Source organism: Fusarium poae, chromosome 3, assembly GCF_019609905.1.
Source record: "Fusarium poae strain DAOMC 252244 chromosome 3, whole genome shotgun sequence".
Lineage (NCBI taxonomy): Eukaryota > Fungi > Ascomycota > Sordariomycetes > Hypocreales > Nectriaceae > Fusarium > Fusarium poae.
This window is the reverse complement of record NC_058401.1, coordinates 6,008,650-6,025,073: the sequence shown is the minus strand read 5'-3', so window position 1 is coordinate 6,025,073 and position 16,424 is coordinate 6,008,650. Positions and strand designations below refer to the sequence as shown.

Here is a 16,424-nt window from a genome sequence, read left to right as displayed (position 1 = left end):
ATTAAAATAATAAAGGCTTTTATATTAAAGGCCTTATAAATAATAAAAACTATATTTAAGATTAATAAGATTAATAAGGTTAATTAAAGATTAATAGGATTCTATTAAAAATATAAAAAATTAAAATATATATTAATCTAGAGATAAAAGTTAACTCTATAGGAATTAATTTAATTATATAATATATTATCTTAAGATTTTATTATAAAATATTTATATTAAGATACTATAATTTTAAACTATATTTTAAACTAAGAATATAAGCTATTTAATTTAATTTTATTAATAATTAATTAAAAAATTCAATATTATTTTTAATACTATTTATTATTTAAATATTATTATTTTAAATATTATTATTATTATTATTATTTATAATAATAATATTATTAATATTTTAATTATTATTATTATTATTAAAAAGAATAATTATCTTAAGTATATTACCTTTATACTTTTTATTAAATATAATAAGAATAGCTTATTATAGCCTTTTTATAGTAAAGAAAGTTAATCTTACTAGTAATTTAATAAGATTAATCTTAGGCTTTAATAGATTAATATTAATTATACTAAAGGAAATATAAATAAAAAGACTATAAATAAGCTTATTACCTTAATAAGCCTAATTAAGTTTAATATAATATTATATTAAATTTATAATATTAATAGTAACTTTAAGTTACTTTAAAGTAATTAAATTTAAATAATAAATAGACTTTATATTAATATAAATAATTATAATATAAGTATTATATTTAATTTATATTATATCCTTAGAGAGGTTATTATAAACTAGGTATATTAATATAGCTTAATTAATAATATATATATTAATTATATCTTAAATAAAGAAAAAAGATAATTAACTAGTGTTATTATAAATATATTATAAATAATATATAAAATCTTAAAAATATTTTTCTTTATAATTTATTAAATTAATAAAGATATTATTATTATTAATATATTAAAAGAAATTACTTTAAAGATTTATTAAGTTTTATAAGATAAATATATTAATAATAAAAAGCTATTATAATAAATTAATAATAAAACTATTATATAGAATAAATAGAGTTTATATTAATATATAAAGCTAATTATTAGCTTAATAAATATTATATTTTATAGAGAAAATTACTTATAAGGTTAATAATATTAAAATAATAATAAAGTAATAAATATATATTACCTTTAATAGTAATATAAATAAAAATAAAGAAAGTTTTAATATTATAGTTTTTACTTTTCTTTTTAATATATATAAAAAGACTTAAATACTATTTAATAATATAATTAAAGTAGTTTTAATAATTTATTATACTAAAGAAGTTAATAATAAACTTAATAAAGATTTAAAAAAAACTTATTTAAAAGTAAATTTAAAAAAGAATAAAACAAATAAAAAAAATGAAAAAAACTTAATATAAAATAATTAAGAAATATAATATAGTAAATTTATCTTTAGTTTAAAATATAATTTAAAATTATAATATCTTAATATAAATATTTAATAATAAAATCTTAAGATAATATATTATATAATTAAATTAATTCCTATAGACCTTTAATCTTTAAATTAATTTATATTTTAACTTTTTATATTTTTAATAAAATCCTATTAATTTCTAATTAATCTTATTAACCTTATTTACTCTATATATAGCTTTTTCTATAAGGCCTTTAATATAATAGCCTTTATTATTTTAATTATTTTAATTTTATTTTTTATAATTTTATTTTTAATTAATTTAATAAAATTATTAAAAACTGTATTAATTTAAATTATTTAAAACTTAAAATATTAATATTAAGTTTTATATTTATAATTTAATTTAATTATTTTAAAGAATATAACTTTATTTTTATATATATTAAGCCTTTTTATAAGCTTTTTCTTTAAGTCTTTTAAGTATTTAAACTTTTATTTAAGTCTTATTATTATTTAATCTTATTTATAAATTTAAAAATATTTTATAAAAAGTAATAAGACTTTATAATTAAAAGTAATTAATTTAATAAGATTATAATTATTATTATTATTATATTTAATTTATTAAAAGTATTTAATTTTATATTTTAATTATTTAAAGTATTTATTATTATTATTAAGTAAAATAATATTTATAATATCCTTTTATTAAAGAAATAGCTTTTTAAATAGCTAGATATATTATTATAAAGGCTTTTTTTCTAAAAATAAATAATATTATATTAAATAAAGTTTATAAAATTAATTAATATAAAGTAGTTAATAGTAAATAAACTAGAGATTAATTAATTATATAAATTTAAAGATATTTAATAATAAATTATAAGAAAAAAGTAACTATTATATATATAGAAGCTTTTTTATTTTTTCTTTATTATAAAGTTTAATTATTATTATATTAATTATTTTATTAAGAAAGTTAATTATGAAGAAAAAGTTAAATTTAATATATTAAGTTTTTAATCTATATAGATTTTTTAGTTTTTAATTTATAAAATAGCTTTAAAAAGACTTAAGCTTTAATAGAAAGTAAAAAAAAAAAGAAAAAAAAATAGTAAATTTGTAATAAAAGAAAATAATTTTAATAAAAAGTATATATAAAAATAATATAATTTAATTAAAAAAAGTAAAAATAAATATATTATAAGTTTATAAAGATTATAATAATAAAAATAAAGTAGCTATATAATTATAAATATATAAAAAAAGAAAAAAAAAAGAAAAAAATTTAAAATAATAATATTATAAAGATATCTATAGATTATATAGCTTATATATTAATTATAAATTATAAAGAAAAAAAAATATAAATATTAAAAAGTAATAAAATAATAATAAGGCTTTTATAAAATTAAAAAAACTTATTTTTCTTTATTAATAAAAATTAATTATACTATAACCTTATAATTATTAGCTTTAGCTTAAAAAATAAAGATATATTATTAATAGCTATATTATATTTAAAGAATTAATTTATACTATAGTAGTTTATATTACTATAGCTAGACTTAATTTACTTTTATTAATTAAATAACCCTTTATTTAATAATCTATATACTTATATAATAATAGAGTTTTTTTATAATAATCTTATTATAATTTCTTTTTTCTTTTTTTTTCTTTAATCTTAAATAGCTTAATATAAAGCCTCCCTTTTATATAATAATCTATTAAGACTTAGCCCTTTATAATAATTATAATACTATTATAATTTTAATAGCTTTTATTCTTTAATATAAAATTAATTTTATTAAATTTTATTAAAAAGTATAGCTTTATAGCCTTATAATATTATTTTATTATTAAAGTATATTATTTTTAATCCCTATTAAAAATATTATTTAAATTACTATAGTTATATTATATTTAAGTTAATAGAGAGAAAGTAAATTATATAATTTTATTAATTTAACTATAATATAAGCTTTTACTTAGTTTTTTTAAACTTTATATTAAACTCTCTTATATATATATAAATTTCTTTATTATATAGACTTTAACCTTAGTAGAGTTTTCTTAATTAGGCCTTTATAATTAAATTTATAAGAAAGCTATTATTATTAAGTATATTAAAATATTATAATTATTATAATAAGAAGCCTTATTTCTATTAATTATATTAAATAGTATAATTTATTAAAGAATATAATCTCTTTAGAATTACTTTTTAAATTATAATAATATTTATTAAATAAGTCTTTTTTTCTTTATAACTTTATATATATTATATATAAAAATCTAAAAAAATAAAAAAAAATATAAAAGTTTATAGTTAAATATTATTAATATTACCTTATTTTTTATCTTAATTAGCTAATTTTAATTTATTAAGATATACTTTAGTAAAATTATTAAACTATATAGCTTATTAAAGATTAATTAATTAGCTTAATTTAAAGCCTTAAAGATTAAATAATAATTTTAGCCTTATTAATTTAAATAATTATATAATATAATAATATAATATAATAATATTTTAATTATAATTAAGTTAATTTAATATATTATATATTAAAAGTAAAATATTTTATTTAATTATTTAATTATTTTTTATTATAATTATTATATTAAATAAAAGTAAAGAAAGATAATTATATTATCTTAGATTTTTTTTATATATTTATTTTAATATTAAGTTTTTATTAAATCTTATTAAATTATATAACTAGCTTTATAGCTTTATTACCCTTTTATTATTTCTCTTTATTATTCTTATATTAAGTTTATTAAGAAAGTTATTTCTTTTTTAAGTTATATTAACTTTTAAAAACTAGCTTAATAGCTATATAATTATATTATTTTTAAATATTTTATTTCTTTATAAAATAATTAAAATCTTAATTATATAAAATAAAAATACTATATAATTCTATATATTCTATATAAAGTCTTATTTTTAAATATAATAAAATCTTTATAAAAAAGTAAAACCTTTAAACTTAAAAATTATATATTAAAATCTATAAAAATTCTAAAAAGCTTATATAAGCTTTATATAAATATTTCAAAATTAATAAATACTTTTTAAAAAGAAGTAATATTATAGCTATTTTCCTTTATTTTTAAAATAAAAGAAATAAAAAAGTGCTTTAAGGTAGGAAAAGGTATGCAGAGTGGGGGGTATATAGTTAGGCAGTGACTTAGTCTAGTCTCTCTAGAATGAATATATTATAGAGAGCTTATAAGTACTAAAACTGTAATATACCTGTAGGATTACTCCTTAACATATTAATAGTTAAAGATAATCCTTTCTATATAGAACTTAACATCACGGATCTGGAAGCTAATGAAGCTGCTCCTGTTATACTTGAATATGCATTAGGGGTTTGCAAGAAGCAGGGCCGCTCATGATACTATGACGCTCGTCGATACTTTTTTCTTGATGTATTTGATCTTTCGAAATAAATAGCGGATATGTCCTAAAGCGTAATACTACCTAAACAAACTCAATACTTTTTTGCTTTCATTTGTGGACTTAACCCTAGCAAGACATTAAGTCTATCTCTCTGCTATTCTTTATCTAACCACCACCCTGCTCGCGGTAGTAGTAGTTCTTGTGATTGTTAAGCCTCTTTCCGTATGCCAGGTCCTTCTGCTTAGTGTGGACCTGCTCCAGCGTCCGTCCTCGTTCCTCTGCCCTGCGAGCACGTCGCTTCTGTTGCTCTGGTGCACCTGCCATGCCCGCCATTCCACGAGGCACCATCTCACGGGACTTGGAGCCCCTTTGGGCAAGTTGACCATCCGAGCCACTACCAGCCTGCTCCTCTGAACCCTCAATAGCTAGACGTTCGGCTCGCTCTTCAGCAGATGGATGGTTATGCAGGTTCTGGCGGAAATATTTGTTCAGCGATCGGTGACCAATAGACTTTCCTGTAGGAAGGTGAAGCTCGTAGTCGTCATAGAAGACAGCACGGGTTGGCTTATGGGCATGCGAATGCCATCCGTCGGCTTGGTGTCTCTGCCTTGGGTCTTGTGATGAATGATGCGGGTGCTTGTCGAGTCGCTCAAACTGGTGGATATGACCTTCAGCAGGGACAGCAGTGAGATCGGCTGAATCGAGAGAGGAGGCTGAGCTATCCGTTTCCCAACCATCTGCGCCTCCGACGTCCTCGACATCTTCTCCATCTTCTCCCGTAACCTTAGCAGGACGGCGTGCCCCAAGTTTGGCCCCTCCACTGGTCTCGTCCACGACGGATTCCTCGTCGCTCATGTCACCGCCATCAGAATAGGTGCTCCTGAAGTCGTAAAAGTCTCCAATCTCAAGCTGCTCTCGCTCGGTCTCGTAAGGGATCTTGCAATGGCCCGTATCGCGCATATGTGTTTGAACCGCGAATATGGTAGACTTCGGTTTATCGCAATACAGACATTGATGGTGTAATCGGATCTTGTCCTGCAGTCGTTGAAGCAAGCCATCAATGTCCACAAGATACTTCTTCTCTGGAATGAACATGCCATGGAATCTCTCCATATGGTGCGTATTCAAAGGGATGGTTGGGGAAGCATAGTTGCAGAACAAGCAAGTCTCTAGTGTCATGTTGGGCTCTTGCGATGTGGGGACAGGAGTGGTTGAGTCCGAAGCGCGTGCTGCATCTGCGTCTTCGCTGACAGCGTCCTCGCCTGATGGTTGGGGATGCGAAGGTCGCTTGAGAGGAGAAGGCCTTTGCTCGGAAATGCGGGCCTTCTGGAGACCCTCAACGACATGACTGAATTCTTCCTCAGCATCAGAGTCGACTTCACCTTGGCTGGGCGCGACAGGTTCACCAAGAGAGAATGTGGAGCTCACGACAGAGGTAGTCTCATCGTCGGCCCGGCCGGGAACAGATTGTCCGCTGACAGCTGCCTTTGCCTTGTGCTTCTGGCTCGAAATATGGTTCTGAAACGCATTCTCGCTGTAATACGTCTTCTCGCAGATATCGCACGCACGTTCAAAGTAGGCCTTGTCGGCTTCTGCACTTGAGACAGCCCTCGCCTGCAGGACCTTTTCAGAAAAGACGTCGGCGGAGATGGGTGGTAAAGACGCCACTCGTCTTTTGAGATTGTATCGACTTTTCAAATGATTAGTATTGTTGCCTGTAAGAATGCGAAGGTATATGGACTTACTGCCAATCACTCTTCATATGTCCCTTTTGCAGATCAATGTTGCGGTACGCAACTTGGCAGGTATTGCAGGTATATGGGTGCGAGGCCGCCCCAGATGCCTGCAAACTCGCCATGGTTTTGGAGAAAAGCGATGGCGGCTTCTGTGGAGATTCTGATCCCGCTGGGGAGTATCGATTTGAGTATGTCTAATGCGATTATTTGTTGGACAGAGGTTATGAATGTGAAGGAAATTTGCCCGTTTGAATTGGTGGGATGGCGGGGCTGCATAGATAACGTCACACAGAAAAGGTTATCAGTGAGATGCATGACTGACTTTTTTTTGCCCCAAACCCCGCTACGCAAGGGTTCCAGACCCCCGTTAGTTGAACAGCTGAGTCACAGGTGAGAGTGTTTGGCACGCTTGACCCGCTATGTAGTGGTCTGCACCGATGCTTGCATGTCTCCATCCACTAAGCTACATCAAGCAAAACGCCTTGTGCAAAATTTAGGTTGGGTACTTGCATGTGCTCCCTGTTGGCTCCAGAAGGTACCTGCCTACCCAAGTGCCTAAGGTAGTAGCGCATCATCATAACGAGGCTGACCAATGGACAGCTCCCTGAGTATCAACTCCTCCCTGCATTACAGATGCACGACTCCAGTGTCTAGGTATTGACAGTTCAAATTAGCCCAGATCATCCAATCTGCTCATACTACACCACCATATAGCGTTACGCTATTAAAGAGATACTCTCTTTTAACACTATCCTTCACTGTACATCATCGTTTACGAAATATCAAAGTGCCCATCGTGGCGCGACCCATTCTGCCAATGTCATGACGCCCGATGCCCATCGTCCACGAGATTCATCCATCGAATTCGCTGCAGATATAGATCTTCTTGCTGGTCTTTGGCAAGAAGCGCCTTTCGCTCGCTTACCGTCTGACGCACCGCCTGAAGTCAAAGCCGCTGTGCAGAACGTCGAGAACCCGGCGCGCGTTTATGCGATCCACCAAGCCAGCCGCCGCCATGGATTCCAGCTTCTTGTCGAGAGGTCTGTCCAGCCATTCTGCCAACATCTCAGTGTTTTCCTCGAGGCGTTCCAGGCGCTAACCTCCAGTTAGATACATTCATCAACTACGATCTGGTTGTGATAACGTGAACTGTGCAACCCCTACATGTTTTACCTGTCGTCGCCGCTTAGCTGGCAAGGCACCCGTTCGAAGATACAACACGACAAGTGCAAGGACATTGGCTATATACTTGGCGAGTCAAGATGATCCCGAGAAAGACCTATGCCCGTTTCTTCGCAAAAGTACAGAGCCATCAGCGGCGCTCAACAACCTTATATTTTCGGCGCGATCCCCCACACAACCGCACCCCGATGACAAGAGAACAAACGCTATCACGTCGCCAAGGTTGCGCAAGAATCGAGTCTCTAGACCACGCACATACTCTTCGTCGTCTCAGTACTCCATTCCTACAACCAGACATGCGCCACATTCGAGTGGAGGTTCAGTCTCTCATATTCGAGTAGTGGAGGGGCCTGTGAACAAAGACCATCGCTCCTTCGCTGCAAACCTCTTCGGGACTGTAACTTTTAAAATGCTTGAATGGTTGACACCCAAAAGCATGGCGGCCATGTCAGACAAGCTCGGCAATTTTGAAGTCTCTGACTTGAAGACACCAATGATGGACCTGGATACCTTGCAGGAGTCGTCCAGTTTGACAAGCACGACCACTGATTTGGAAACTCAAAAAATACTGCCGCACAAGCCGAATGCGCCGAAGCCAGCAAATTTGCCTAATCAGCCACAAGACAGTGGTTGGGATGAGTCTCCCTTTCCTACAATGTCCCCTAAAAGCAGGCATGACTCGACACATAAGTCGCAAAATAATGCATCAGCCAAACCCCGCAAACACTCGATTGATACAAGCGAACCCGTGAAAGGAGAGGACGGTACCAAGGCTGTCAAACTTCCTCAGGTCAACTGCCATTTACGGGACAAAGCATTACGAACCAAAAACAACAAACACGCGACTGTTTCGAGCATATCAGAAATACCGACGAAACGGGAATTCTTCGAGAACACACCAAAGCCTCCTAGTGACCCAACACTGCCAAGTCTCCCTATGGCCTCGCAGGCCAACGCGATTGAGCAAATGAAGCTGCATAATGATCAAAGTAACGGTTGTCATAAGGAGGACATCATTTCTCCAGAATCCATTCATAATGAGGTAGAGTTCAAGGCTGTCCCACCCCAAAGCTGTGACAACATTTTGCCCCAAGCTCTTTCGAAGCTTGACGTGGATCTGGTCAACTTCATTTGCGATATATATGAGGAAGACGATATCTCGGGATCATGTCATGTCTCAACGTACAAGATGAATTACCCATACCCCCAACCTGTCGATGAGCGGAAGAGTCTGCGCCGCCATTCTGTGTTGCATACCCCCAGGTCTAGGGAGCAGTGGTTACGTTTCAATGAGCAGGCACTTTTTTATGTTCTTACAGATCCACAAGCTGTGGTGCTGTCGTTCACACAGGAGCACAGGCTCTACGATTCGCAAACTTTGTGGTATTGTTTTCATCGGTTGTGTCGCGTCACTTCGAATCTGGTCTTTCACAGTCTTTGGTTGGCTGCCGCACGTCTGTTCATACCTCCACAGGACTTGAACCCAAGCAGTTTCTCAAAGCGGATGAACGGACATAAACCCCAGAAAAGGGCGGAGGCTCTCCCCGATTTAGAAGCGGGTTATTTGATGTCCATTTGCATGCATGCGCTTGTTGCTGCAACGCCAGTGATGGGAGACTCTAGAACACTATACGAACTGTCGCGAGTTCGTTCCAATGGACTGACACTAGCAGGCGGTAGCGCTATATCACGCCAACCATCTTCCAGATGTTTGGATTATGACGATGCCTTTTCGAACGAGGTGGCTACTAGGCTGGCGCGTCGGCTGTTTTGTGCGATAACAGCCAGGCGTTGCTTCGCTGATAGAGCACACCCGGCTGGGCGATTAGAAGGCCTGAACGACAGCGATATTTTACAACCTTTGGTGAATCAACTCGACTTTCTCAGCACAGGCTCAGCATCAATACTCGAGTTCCCACGGGACGAGCGTCTTCTGCACGAGACTCGTGTTCCTACTGTTCTCCTGGATTGGGCGCGCACTATATTGTTGAATGAATGGGACGGCCGGGCTCACTTTGCTATGGATGGACCTTTTGGCGGAGCATTATCATTCGTCGAGACACTGCGTATGTGCCCAATGCGATAGATTGGGGAAACTTTACGTTGCTAACGTGTTCCAGATCGGTCCAGAAACCTCTTGCTATTGGGTGACGTTCAGTTCCGAGTCGACTACCTCTCAGAACGACTAGATTTCATAGAAATGCCTGTGAAATGGTTGTCTTTCAAATCAACACGATGGCGACGACATATACTGGACTACCCCTATATTTTCAGCCCTGAGACCCTGGTCTCCTTCTTCCGATCCATCAATTTTGCTCGGATGAGTCGCATGTTCGAAGAGTCAAGTTCGCTTAAAACACGAATGAGTGCCATAGTCGACCCTGGAAGTCTCATTACCAATCCACATCACAAAATGGTTTTGCAAGATCTTCTGAGAACGGCGTCTTCGAAGTATCTGGTCTTGGAAGTAGGCAGAGAAAATGTTGCCAGAGACGCATTCGACCAACTTTGGAGGCGTGAAAGAAGAGAGCTTCTACGGCCGCTCAAGGTCCATTTGGGGGAGAACAGTGGCGAGGAGGGATTCGACTCTGGGGGTGTCCAACAAGAGTTTTTTCGTTTAGCCATCGCAGAGTGTTTAGATCCTGGGTTTGGGGCCTTCACCGTTGATGAAAGGACACGCATGGCTTGGTTCGCTCCAGGTTCGTTAACCGAAGACTGGAAATACGAACTTGTCGGACTTTTGATGTCGCTCGCGTTATACAACGGCTTGACACTACCGGTTACTTTCCCGAGGGCTCTTTATCGAAAGTTGCTGGGTAATCCTGTTGAAGAGCTTCATCACATCGCTGACGGGTGGCCAGATTTAGCGAGTGGGTTGACGACATTGCTGGAGTGGGATGAAAAGAATGGACTCATCGAAGATATCTTCGCCCGTACCTATGAATTCTCGGTATCTTCATTGGGGACGATTGTTACGCGCGAGATGAGGGCGGATGGAAGTACGGTGTGGCCGAACGCAGCCTCAAGCGCAACAGATATCGAGCCACCGCACATGGATAACTCTGACGACGCACCGCTTGTCAGCAACGACAACCGGGATGACTACGTTATAGACTACATTCGCTACCTAACGGACGCTTCTATTCGACGCCAGTATCTCGCTTTCGAGCGCGGATTTGCTTCGTGCTTGGACAAGAAGTCCTTGTCACTTCTATGTCCATCTACTTTGCAGTCGCTAGTCGAAGGAGTACAGGAAATCGACATAGGCGAACTCAAGCGTTACGCTCGTTACGTAGGATGGGATACTTCTCATCGTACCATCAAGGATTTTTGGTCGATTGTTAAGAGGTACGACGAGGGCATGAAGCAGAGGCTACTTGAGTTCGTGACGTCGTCTGACCGCGTTCCCGTTGGTGGCATGAAGAACTTGCAGTTCGTCATACAAAAGAACGGCGAAGAAGATGGCACTGGTGGGCATTTGCCTACGGCCTATACTTGTTATGGGACATTACTTTTACCAGAATACAGAGATAAAGAGGTGTTAAGGGAGCGGCTTGGAATGGCATTGCAAAATGCCCAGGGCTTTGGTTTCGCTTAATGATGCGTTTTGATGAGGATTGAGCAACTCAAATCAGGGACCGTCCACTTGAAGCGAGCAGCGACTTGAGGTTCCAAATGTAATATAAGCCCTTGTGTATTTTGTATAACAGCATAGCAAAAGGAGTAAGCGGCCAGTATCGTCAGTATAATAAACCGGAAGCAATGCGTTGTCTTGACATGTTGTGCTGTACAACACTCGGTTGACGAGTTCCAGTCTGTGGTCGTGTCTCAATCTCGCATTTGACGAACATTTAGGTTGATCCTCTTGGTTTTCATCCATCCTCGCCATTCCGAAAATTTGCCATCTTCACGAGCTGGCCATTCTTCAAGATAAGAAGGGCATGTATCCTTGAGCACTTTCGGCACTCCGTGCCAGGCATATCTTGATTCATGCGTCATGTAAATAGCGTCACCAGATCTGAGTCTTAGCAGCAGGTACTGCTTTTCACCAGGTATTTCGCTTCCAGTCGCTGGTTTTAGTTCATTGGGAGCGATCATGAAAAGACCATCGCAACCAAAGCTCAGGCTGATGAGTCCTTTGTCTGTCTCTTCGCTAACATCCCGGTGCATCATCATGGTGTCGCCTGGTGTATAGAAGTTGAGGATGGCTGCCTGTGCATCGGTCTCAGGGAACAAGTCCTTCAACAAATGAGAGATGTCGGTCGGGAACTGCGGGGGCAATTCTTGGGGGTAAATGCGATTAGTCCAATCATACTGGCCACCAAGCGTTACCCAGTGTAGTTTTCGTTGCATGACCTGCTTGATAGATAGCGGGTTATGAACGTTGGGGTCTTTTGGTATGAACGAGGCGGGTGTTTCAGGGTCGATGGAGAAGAAGGATCTCTCATCTTGATCGTTTCCCTCCGGGTATGGTAGTTTGTAGTGTAGGTGCAAATTGGTCTGGTGGTTCTGCACGCTGAGATCACGATGGATTGTACGATCTAGTAAAGTCTTTTGCACAGATGGCGGCAAAAGTGAGGGTATGATCAACAGGCCTAGTAGGTATATGCATATAAGTTCCTGAATGCAGCGAGTAATGGAACGAAGACCTTACCTGGTAGCAATGGATGGTGGATGACCTGGACGTCACTCTCGACCTCGGAGGTCAGGTCCGGGTGCAGTCGAGCAAAGCTTCTAGCAACTTGCTCTTTAGAGATGATTGAGACTTTGCGAAATCCAGACTCTTCCAGAGGGGCGCGTGGATCATCGATGCGGGTGTCGTTGAGCAGGCTTTTGTGATCTTGACACATATAACTCTTCCACTCAGCACGCATCTCATCAGACGGTTGCTCGTGGGCGTCGATTTCTGTCAGGTTTGTTGTTCCCATCTTTACGATCCTGACAAACACATCAGGTAAAGTTTTTGCAGTTGAAAGTGCTGCTCAGACTTTTCCACTTCCCAGCTTGTATACTTTTTAGATCTTTCAAGTGGTAGATATAAATCCGTAGTACTTGATAGTTATCATGCTCCTTGTCACGACTTCTTACCCTGTGGACCTCTTTATTCAACACGTGACTTCATCATATTCTCGAGCGATGCTTTACTAGGTACAATTCAATTGTATAAGTAATAAATAGTATCAATCGTCGCTGTGTCGATTAATTTGGGCATATCTTCTCTCTTTTTTCTTCTCTCCTTGCATTGATTGCTCAAAGTCAGTTTGTGTGGTAGACTCTGTTATGACTCCTAGATTCGGCTTGCAGGTTTTTGGCTATAAAACGTCAATCTAGCGACTCTCTCATTTACTACACAATCATGTACTACACAATAGCAACAGACACTGCGATGGTGCTGCCACGAATACTACGGGCGTCTCGGCATCACTGCTCTATATATCTTGCCAACTTGGCTCGACAGAAGGCTAGTTTCTGTTCTACAGGAAGATTGAGTATACGCCAGCGTCCATTACGTCGAAGTGCAAGGGCTTCTGGCTCATCACAGCCAGTCGTCAATTCGTCAGACATGCAAAGAATTAAGAGCCCACCACTAGATTCTGATTCAAACGATTGGGAGCCGGTAGGCCCTGGTACTCCAGAAACCAGTACCGCACCCAATCGTTCCGACGTCCTAAAAGCACAAAAACCGAAACCTACCAAGCCGAAAGGGCCATTACCAAAAGGAATCAAACCTCACCAGCAAGTGTTGTTTCAAAGTGAATCTATATGCTTCAAGAAAGGCCTAGAATCGCCAGTCGATGTGCCTAAAGAAGACAAACCCCCTCTTGCAGCAGCCGGGAAGTTCTTCGAAGAGGACTGCCAGATACTCTATTCTGCTGAATCCCTGTATCACCACCCTCAAAACGACCATGTCCCAGAAATCGTGGTCCTAGGAGCCTCCAATGCCGGCAAATCATCTTTCCTCAACGCCCTCACTGGTGGCGAAGATATCGCCAAAGTTAGCCACAAGCCAGGCAAAACCACCACAATGAATGCCTATGGTACAGGGCCAAGGCCGAAAATTGCCAAAGAGCTTGTTCGCAAGGGAGATGTGCCGCCGAAACACAGCCTTATCCTTATGGATACACCAGGCTATGGCTTCAGAAGTCAAGAAGATTGGGGGAAGACCATCCTGAAGTATCTGAATGTCAGAAAAATGCTTCGTGGCGCAGTACTTTTGATGCCAGCCGACAAAAAGCTCCAAGAAACAGACAGATGGATGTTAAGAACTCTAGCTCGATCAAATACTCGAACTTTGATTGTCATCACCAAAGCCGACAAGCCCGGAGAGAGATGGCAAGAAGCATGTCGCAACCTCCACGACCAGATTCAAGACATCATAGGCGGGCTTTCAGCTCATTCAGCTCCAAGCTGGAGGGAAGGGTCTAGCCGTGTACTCGGCGTCTATGCCACAGCTTCCAAAATAGCCTTCGTATCTCGCCGTCTGGGCAATGGTGGAGGCATTGGAGGTGTAAGACTGGCAGTTTTGGAAATGGCTGGCTTCTCTCTAGGCGAGAAAATCGAGAAGCAAGCTGAGACGAAGGCTTATTCTGGGAAGGTTGTATCTTTTGACGATATTGTTTGGAAGTCCTGACGATATAACAGGACTGCCGTGGTTTGTACTTCAAAGTTACCGGTATGTAAACGGAGACCTTGTACGACAGTCGCTCAAGAAGGGCTCTTTAGCATAGTTGCCAGGGTGCATGTAATCTAGAAACAACAAGCTTCCACGGAAACCTGCAGTCAAGGCCAGCCCCGACTTAAACAACTTATTACAACAATTTAGAAGGGACAGAGACCCTGCGGCGCCATCATCACTAAATTACCGCCCCAACTACAGCAAACCCAGTCCATCTACATTCTACATAAAACGCCTACTCGTTTTATGAATCCTTCGCTTCGCCACTGGATCTTGTCGAGTGTGCCGTTCCTGGTCGGCTGATAGACTTGCTAATTGACTGCCTCAACTTCCTACTCCCCTTTGTGTCGAACAAGCTCTTTACTCTCTTCAATCTCGCCCATCGCTCCTTGTCCTTGACATCCCTGTCTTTGTCGTCATCTTCGGTATTGTCCGGGATAGATTCAGCAACCGAGCCGGGTGTCGCGATTGGTGTGTTGATAGATGCAGCCGTGCCAGGCCTCTGTGGTGTGGCCGGCGCACCCACCGAACGCTGAGTTCGATGCCGGGCAGGCGAACGCCCCTCATAGACACTTCGAAGGTGGGCTTCGTTTGCAAGTGTTTGCACTAACACCTTCCAGCCTGGCGAATCTTGGCCGGAACGGCTTTGGGAATAGCCTTGCCTTTGCGTTTCGGGGTTGGACCACGGACAGAAGAAACGATGCTCTCTGGATGGGTCCAGGAAATCCATGGGGGCAGGTACTATGATATCCCCATTATCTGCCACTTCTTTGCTCTTGAACATCCAGAGCCCCAGGCGTCTAAGGCATGTGTGGCAAGAGGCTGAGTTTGGGACTGCACCAATGCGGGGATTGTTTAGACCTTGCCATCCCATCAGGGCAAGTGCCAAGGCGACACGGTGTGGTTGAGGCACAGCCTCTTTCACAGGAGGTGGCTTAGTGAAGAAGTCGCTGGGAAGTTGTGAGAGGACACTGTCTAGGTTTAAGTCATCTGGTATTCGAAGATTGAATTCGTATGGCAAGAACGCTTTTCTTGCCAACAGCTCATCGTAGCGCTCACGCAAAGCGGCAAGGGTCACCTTTGCATTTGTCAAAGACAGACGTAGAATAGAGTCTGTGGGAGGTTGTTAGCAAATCATTATGTTTTGGCTCATAAGAGCATGCACTTACTATCGCAGCCTCGTTTGCGCCAAAGACATTCTTCCTGGTGTGAATTTACAATCAGGCCGGCATACTTGTCCACTAGAGCCTCTTCTGTATAATTCTTAGCACATATCGACAGTCTGTCGATGCAAATAGCTTACCAATTTCATACGCTACGAGAACAGAGATTTCTTTGCCGTCAACGTCCTTACGGTTGAGCTTGACGACCAATTCGCGATGACAGAGAAGACAGCGAACTGTCTCCTTGCCATGACACACCCATCCACGCTTCGCCCATTCCACCTCATTCACTCTTTCCGGCTTTGGAGTCCAGCTTGTTATTTCTTGGAAAGTACCGAGTCGCTTTAACAGGTCTCCTCGATCGGTTGGCGCATATCGTGCGGGTGGTGCATTAGAAGTTTTAGACGAGTCTTGGCCGTGCGGACGTCGAGAGATAATAGAAGATATGGTCGCCGATAGGTTGGCTCTCTTTCCCAGCTTAGGAGCAGTCGAGTCCGGAAAACCCAGTCGTCGGCGTTTCTGCAGCAGCTCTAAATCGGCACCGGATGCGCGAGCTATTGAGCCAGGAGAGGCAGTCTTGCCAGAGTCATGCGCTGGCGTGTCGTCAACATTATTTGGATTCGAAGATCCAAGACCTTGTAGTAAAGTGTTGAATTTCCTTTTCGTTGCGTTGGTCGACATCTTTTCAAGATCCAAGAAGTGCTTGTCCTAGGACTTGCAAGGCCGACCGAGTCTTTACTGGCGTACTGTAGAAACAATTTTTGGTATCACGCGCTAAATGTGGAAATTAAATTGCCGTCTCTGCTTCTTAATGTTG

General features: G+C 38.2%; 5 protein-coding genes across 5 annotated transcripts; 2 read left to right on the top strand and 3 right to left on the bottom strand.

The window, feature by feature from the left end:
• Positions 1–5,015: 5,015 nt before the first annotated feature.
• On the bottom strand, positions 5,016–6,708 carry FPOAC1_009428 (uncharacterized protein; the record flags this gene model as incomplete). The annotated part of the gene is made up of 2 exons (XM_044853854.1): positions 5,016–6,540; positions 6,596–6,708. The coding sequence occupies 2 exons, from the start codon at positions 6,706–6,708 to the stop codon at positions 5,016–5,018; spliced, it is 1,638 nt and encodes a 545-aa protein (XP_044706524.1).
• Positions 6,709–7,408: 700 nt separating this feature from the next.
• On the top strand, positions 7,409–11,366 carry FPOAC1_009427 (uncharacterized protein; the record flags this gene model as incomplete). The annotated part of the gene is made up of 3 exons (XM_044853853.1): positions 7,409–7,626; positions 7,697–9,834; positions 9,889–11,366. The coding sequence occupies 3 exons, from the start codon at positions 7,409–7,411 to the stop codon at positions 11,364–11,366; spliced, it is 3,834 nt and encodes a 1,277-aa protein (XP_044706523.1).
• Positions 11,367–11,596: 230 nt separating this feature from the next.
• On the bottom strand, positions 11,597–12,696 carry FPOAC1_009426 (uncharacterized protein; the record flags this gene model as incomplete). The annotated part of the gene is made up of 2 exons (XM_044853852.1): positions 11,597–12,363; positions 12,423–12,696. 2 exons carry the CDS (start codon positions 12,694–12,696, stop codon positions 11,597–11,599), a joined length of 1,041 nt encoding a protein of 346 aa, XP_044706522.1.
• Positions 12,697–13,331: 635 nt separating this feature from the next.
• Positions 13,332–14,399, top strand: FPOAC1_009425 (uncharacterized protein; the record flags this gene model as incomplete). Its single annotated transcript, XM_044853851.1, has 1 exon — positions 13,332–14,399. The coding sequence occupies one exon, from the start codon at positions 13,332–13,334 to the stop codon at positions 14,397–14,399; it is 1,068 nt and encodes a 355-aa protein (XP_044706521.1).
• A 289-nt stretch (positions 14,400–14,688) lies between these two features.
• FPOAC1_009424 (uncharacterized protein) lies at positions 14,689–16,288 on the bottom strand (the record flags this gene model as incomplete). Its single annotated transcript, XM_044853850.1, has 3 exons — positions 14,689–15,557; positions 15,614–15,697; positions 15,748–16,288. 3 exons carry the CDS (start codon positions 16,286–16,288, stop codon positions 14,689–14,691), a joined length of 1,494 nt encoding a protein of 497 aa, XP_044706520.1.
• Between the last annotated feature and the right edge of the window lie 136 nt (positions 16,289–16,424).